Source organism: Rhagoletis zephyria, unplaced genomic scaffold (genome assembly GCF_001687245.7).
Source record: "Rhagoletis zephyria isolate East Lansing unplaced genomic scaffold, Rhagoletis_zephyria_1.1 Rzeph_scaffold_08282, whole genome shotgun sequence".
Lineage (NCBI taxonomy): Eukaryota > Metazoa > Arthropoda > Insecta > Diptera > Tephritidae > Rhagoletis > Rhagoletis zephyria.
The window spans coordinates 1,282-8,038 of record NW_016165362.1 but is presented as its reverse complement, the minus strand read 5'-3'; the positions used below and the strand labels follow the sequence as shown (position 1 = coordinate 8,038).

The following is a 6,757-nucleotide window of genomic DNA, read 5'->3' as shown; positions in this document are numbered from 1 at the left end:
TGGTAGGAAAAGCCCATGTTTGGCAACACTGGGCCTGACATATGACAGCATATAAGTATGACGGGATGACGGGATTGGTGGGATACGCCGACGACGTCGCGGCGATTATCATTGCGCGAACTGTAGAGACAGCGGAGCTGCGCCTGAACCAGTTGATGCGCCGAGTCAGCTTTTGAATGAACAACCACGGTCTCCAGTTGACCTTAGCTAAGACAGAGACAGTGCTTCTCACAAAAAAACGCATCCCCCTAATCAATGAAATGCGGGTTGGAGGCACAACGGTCTGAAGCAGAGCGGCCGTAAAATACCTGGGTGTCAGCCTTAATTGCAAGCTCGCTTTTTTGCATGAAATACAACGGAAGCTAAGCAGAGTTATGGCCAACCTACGCGGACCTAGCCCAAGCAAGAGGCGGTTGCTCATGCGCTCTATGGCGCAAAAATATGGGCCGAAGCTCTACGGCATGAAAGGTACCGCAAGCATATGGCAGATGTGCAAAAATGGGAAGCACTCCGTACAGAGTGCTCCTACCGAACAGCTTCGGAGACCGCCGTGCTTGTAATTGCAGGAGCGACAGACAACATCTTAAGCAAGAGCCAGAAGATAATACATACATATTAACCCACAAAATTAAAAAAAAAAATCCAAAAAGTGGAAATAGCATCTTTTGATTAAGTAGACATCACTTTAGCGGACACTTTATCCTGCGAATTAACGAAGGAATAGAAATTATTTTTGAAAAAATTCAAATATTTTCGTCCGCAAAAGCCTTCCCCTAAGAGTAAAATACATATTCATGGGTTGGCTTAAGAACTAGAGTAACCGAGTAACCTATCCACAAAAACACTTAATAATGTGAGGTAATTTTAATCAATGGTTTTTATAATAGGTGTTGGATTATATTTAAATGCAACTACATATCAGTTATTACTTATCGCTAACTCGAACCAATTTTCGGCTAAGAGATGTTTTGCCTGCATAATGTGCAGAACATCTTTTAACACATAGCTAAATCATTTACTAAATACCCGGTATGGTAAACGGAATCCTAATAAATGACATTTGTAATTAAAACAAGGTAGGTTGCATATAAAATCACATCATTTTATTGCAAGCAAAACTAGTTTTTATAGTAATTAATTAGTTAAAGATATTTATGGCAAATATTGGTTACTGGAAAATTAAGAAATTTTTTGTTCACTAAGTTTTTATTTAAAAGTTAATATTTTATTTTGTGTCTCTAATTTATAATNTTTACTTTTAATCCAACCTTTAAATATAAAGTAAGCTTTAAAGTTAAAGGTTACATCAGAAAACGGCCCTAAGAAATGCATATATAATATTCGTTGGCAGTCTTAGTTGCTTCGCTAAAAGCAGCTTTTAATAGTTACAAGCAATAAGAGTATCTCATGAAGTTGTCAGTTGACATGTCAAAGTAAGAAAAAGCCAATGCATATAATTAGGTTCATAACACAGCGATACAAAGGTACACAAAACAAATATGCAGGAGTTATCACTTCGTTTATTACTTGGTATTCTTCAAATTACAGCTTCATGAAGTTATAGCTTTGTTGTTTTTTGATCGAATTAAAAATGTATTCTCTGTTTGAAAGATACGGGTTTTACCTTTATATTGCATTAAAGTAACTGATTAAAATTTAATTAGATTTTTAAACAGATGTTTACCATTTTTAAATATATTTTCGACTTAAACACTATTTAAACATATTTTGTTTGACTTGCCTACATTTTGTAATAATTCATTTAAGTTATTGTTCAAAGGATTTGAACTCACAAGTAACCGATTCTAAATATGTTTATTATCGGATTCTCTAAAATTGTTTTTTTTTTTTTTAATTTGCGCGCTTCCGCTGCTTTCTCATAAAGCTTTTCAATGCGTAGGAATGCGTGTTTCATTACAATGGCATCATTCATTCAGATTTTATGCAATGTATGAGACGTGGGATGCCAGGGGTTCAAACCATATTTGTCTTACTTTTATGGATTCCTGTTATAACGGCAGGTAATTTTGGGTCTTCAAAAAATATTCTGCTAAAAATCTGGGGGTTGTAAGGCAAATCTATTTGTGTTGTATATTTTCGAACTCTAAATTTCTTTACCTTTGCGCTGATATATTATATTTTACACTTATCAACTAAAAAAAAAATTAAATAAAATAATACAAGTAATTAAAAAATGTAAGCAAATTATTAATGGTTAATAAAAAACAGAAAAGTCGACCCCAGCACCGGCTGAAGTTGTTGTGGAGTTATGTCATTCCATTAAACTAATATAAAAATATGAACCATATCGGACCATAAATACGGGTTTTTCTTCAAATCGATACCTGCGCCACCTAGCGGATTCCTCTTTCATATTGCATTGTCATCGGGTCATAAGCTAAGTTTGAAGTTTCAAGGCTCTAGCTCATCGGGAAACTTGTTAAAAGTTGGCTGCATTGCAGGTGAAACTTAATAAAAGATTGTAATAAACAACTCTAAAAAACTCCTTAAAATTTCACATTTATCTAAATTTAAACGATTGTATGCCCAAAACTATACTACATACGTACAAATATTTACGTTTAAATTGAACTTTTGCTTTTAATAATTATAAAAAACAAATAAATGTTTGGTTATATCATTAATTTCTGTGTGACAGTCCATCACTTCTTTTTAAGAATATATTGCAGGAAAAAAAAATATTTGACTAAAAGCGCCACGCTCTCCTGTTGAATAAAGAATATTGTACAAAATAAAAATTTTACCATTGCAAGGGAAGATTAAAGTTACGTTGGTTCAGGTGTAATTTATTTCTTTATTAACCCTCTTCAAAATGTTTTCGAACTAAAAACTTCTTTCGTCTTTCATCCATATTGCAAAATCAAGCTGAATTATTAAAGCGTGAAAGCGTAACAAACACACCAACACATTTTCGCATTTATGATATTAGTAGTTAGAACTAACCAGTACTGACCATTAAACTAATTTTTATAGGCGAGCATTTTGAACGCGGGCCTAAATACACAAAAACAAAAAATTACACCAAATCAATCAAAATTACACAAATCAGTAGTGTTCATTTTACTTACGAACTATGTGTCCTCAATAGTGACTCGACCACCCGTCACAAAATACTGTCCCACCCGTCCCCACCTACAAGAGTTTTTTTTCGGACATAATAATGCCATCAACGCATAAAATGGACCTTAACATTCTATTAACTACATTCGAGAAAGCCGCTATGCAGGAAATATTTTGACAAAGTTTCTCTAAAAACGGAAATCGAATCCATCAACTCAGTGAGGTGGGCGGCGTCGTTAGCTCACACGTCACTCTTTGGATAATGAAATTTTTCTTTGCAAATTATTAATCAAGTTTTACACTTTATTAGCTTTCTGTTAAACTGATATCTGACTTCAAGTGTTAACAGTTGAAATTTATCAAATTAAAGGTTAAAGTAAAACTACAGTGAAACCCGCTTAAGAGATTAAATATATGATTTACACCTTTCCGAAAGCTACCGCTACATGGTAAGCCGGGGTGTATCAATTTTGAGTAAATTAGCGTCCTTAAATTTCGAAATATTGAAGTTTCAAGCATTTCTGAAATTTGCCTTTATATGAAAAGTGGTCGTAATTTTAGGCCGATTTCAAAAATTTTCAACGCTTTGAATTTATGTGGCAAGCACAATAACCGTACCGAGTTTGGTACAAATTGGTAGAAACGTTACCGAGATATATATATGTGATCATAGGTGGGCGGTGCCACGCCCATTTTCCAAAATTTTATAATAAACGTATTTCTTGGTAAAGAATTGTTGGAAGCATCAATTTAGAATAAATTTGCTTTAATATTTACTGATTTATCGAAGATTGTGTATTTATCCAAATTACCGTTATATGGGATGTGGGCGTGGTTATTGTCCGATTTTAAAAGTTTTCTGCCCTTTAGTATGCTGTAGCCAGGCTAACAACTGTGCCAATTGTGGAGAAAATTGGTGGAGCGGTTACCAAGATATGCTCATGTAATCCTAAGTGGGCGTGGCTCCGCCCATTGTAAATATCAATTTTGAGTGAATTATCTTCAGTAGTTACTAAAATATTGCATTTCGTATTTCTGAAAATTACCGTTATATGGGAGGTAGGCGTGGTTATTGTCCGATTTTGCCCATTTTCAATTCCATCCGTCCTACGCCCAAAAGAAGCGCACGTACCGAGTTTCGTCAAGATATCTAAATTTTTACTCGAGTTATCGTGTACACGGACGGACGGATGGACGGACGGACAGACAGTCACCGTTTAATCGATTTCTCTTTTCATTCTGATCATTTATGTATACATATGTCTATATCTATCTCGATTCGTATTGCCTGTTACAAGCAACTGTTATATGAACAAACTTATAATACCCTTGTGCACAAGTGCGCTCGGGTATAAAAAAGAAAACATATTAATGGTGCTAGTCATGATACAATATTTTTTAGAAGGTAGTTTCACTTCAAAATTTTTGACATAAACCGTGTCTGTGACAAACACGCAATGTGGCCACCCGCTACGATATAGAACTTGGGGATTATCGCTTGTTATTTTAGATATTTTTTAACAGAACATGTAAAGATGTATATGTTTCATAACTGTTCACTTAATTTTTAATATAAATATACGTATATTTATACATACATTTTTGCCACTGCTAATCACATGAATGAAATCATAAAAATGAAAATATAACAGCAATATTTCTTGTTTATAATGGATTAGACCATCGCACACCACGGACTTTATCGGCCGCCAATTTAGATGTGCTCGCTAGTCTTTCCATTGCACCACAACTTATTGGTCAGAGTGATTAAGGTGGTGTAATGTGCGCACCTCCATACATCTTCATGTACATATTTCAAGCGAGCCCTATCATTTAAATAGGCGGCCGATAAAGTCTGTGGTGTGCGGTGGCTCTTATAGCTGTGTCCTTACATCTATTCCGTGCGTTGCAATATCCACAAAAGCAGCAGTTAATTTTTTATGAAGAAAATTATTACAAGATATTCGAAAATTTCTCTACTTATATGTTTGGCTTTTCTTTGTTTTATTTTTCCAACGTCAGAAGCTGGATTTTTTTTTTTGAAAAAGTTGGTGCAACAAAAAATATAAAACACGTTTTCTGCCAGATAGCTAACATGGCGGATAAGAAGAAGAAATGAAACTACCTTCTAAAAATTATTGTATCATGGTGACTAGTAATACTTCACTATACTAGTTTAGCTAAAAATGGGATTATTTTAAGCGTATACAGCCTCCATTAGGATCCTCAATTTCCATAAATTTCGAAATTATGTGGCGAAATTTAAAATAAACAACCCAAAACATGACTAAACAAAGCTTAGCTAAAATTTCACCAGTTGTCGACTTTTGACCAGGTATTTAAACAAATTTGCCACTGTAATTAAAACAAAGTAAGTTGCATATAAAATCACGTAATTTTATTACAAGCAAAACTATTTTGTATAGGTATTAATTAAACATATTTATGGCGCAAATTGGCTCTTAGAAAATTAAATTTTTTTTATGTATACTACTATGTGGTTATAATTGGTGGCGTGGGTCTTCTAGTTGGGCGCGTTGGTCTCCTAGTTGGAGGCGTAGGTCTCCTGGTTGGGGGCGTTGGTCTCCTAGTTGGAGGCGTTGGTCTCATGGTTGGGGGCGTTGGTCTCCTAGTTGGTGGCGTTGGTCTCCTAGTTGGGGGCGTGGGTCCCCCAATTGGGGGCTGGGCTTGAGTCATAGCTATAGTGATTAATAGAACAACTCCAAAAACTGGAATTCAAAAAGTTAGTAGGAAAATCATATACATATGTACCACTACTTAAGAACTTACGAAGCACGAAGCAATTCCTGGGCAACATTTTTCGATGCCTTGATGATTTCGAGTTCGAGAACGGAGCACAATTGATGGTTTTACAACATAGCAGACGCGCTTTTATAGGGAAATCGACATCAGGAAATAAGTGATCTTCAGATAACACTTGCAAATCTTTTTACCATTGTCTAAATTGGTGACAATTCATTTAAGAGAAAAGACAGTCTGCGTTTATTCATTGCTTAATTTTCAACAATGCTACAAAGCGAGTCATAAAAATGGCTGAACAAATCTATTTTGAACCCTTTAGCTTCGAAATGCATACATTTGTATGTATGGTTGCAACTACATACACTCATACGTACTAAGAAATGCATATATAATATTCGTTGGCAGTCTTAGTTCCTTCGCTAAAAGCAACTTTTAATACAACCAAGAAGAATATTTCATAAAGTTGTCAGTTGACATGTCAGAGTAAGAAAATGCCGATGCATATAATTAAATAATCAAGGAATAGAAAAAAAAATTAGTAAAGAAAGCGCGCGGACGCGTTTTCATACGAATCTCGAAAGGCGAAGGGCTATATATATATATATAATAAGAAAGAAAATATACTTTCGGTCTTCATGGAAACGCGTAAATTCTAAAAGTTGCCAAGTAAAAAACTACGTTTTATTATACAATAAACTGTAAAAACAAACCTCGTTTATTTGCCATAAATAAGACATGGGTACTATAAATAGTTTTGTTAAAAGAAAACTAAACAAATTCATTTTACATGTGAGGCCATTAGGACCAGAGGAGCCTATCTACAAAAAAATGTTTAGTATTTATTATGAAAAAGAAGGATCTATAAAAAATAAATGCCGCCCTTTTCTAAATAATTCATTGCACTTAAAATATG

General features: G+C 34.6%; 1 protein-coding gene across 1 annotated transcript; it reads right to left on the bottom strand.

Annotated features, from left to right (window-relative positions):
• Window positions 1-5,457: 5,457 nt before the first annotated feature.
• Window positions 5,458-5,918, bottom strand: LOC108374936 (extensin-like). The gene is made up of 2 exons (XM_017630995.1): window positions 5,872-5,918; window positions 5,458-5,810 (listed from the first exon to the last, which is right to left on the bottom strand). Exons 1-2 carry the CDS (start codon window positions 5,897-5,899, stop codon window positions 5,575-5,577), a joined length of 264 nt encoding a protein of 87 aa, XP_017486484.1. The 5' UTR covers window positions 5,900-5,918; the 3' UTR covers window positions 5,458-5,574.
• Between the last annotated feature and the right edge of the window lie 839 nt (window positions 5,919-6,757).

What these genes read in the sequence shown, in the direction of transcription:
- LOC108374936 (XM_017630995.1), bottom strand. Translation starts at nt 5,899, where the DNA reads ATGTTGCCCAGGAATTGCTTCGTGCTTC. An exon ending in CAGGAATTGCTTCGTGCTTC is followed by an intron (nt 5,811 to 5,871) that starts GTAAGTTCTTAA and finishes TTTGAATTCCAG; the next exon opens with TTTTTGGAGTTGTTCTATTA.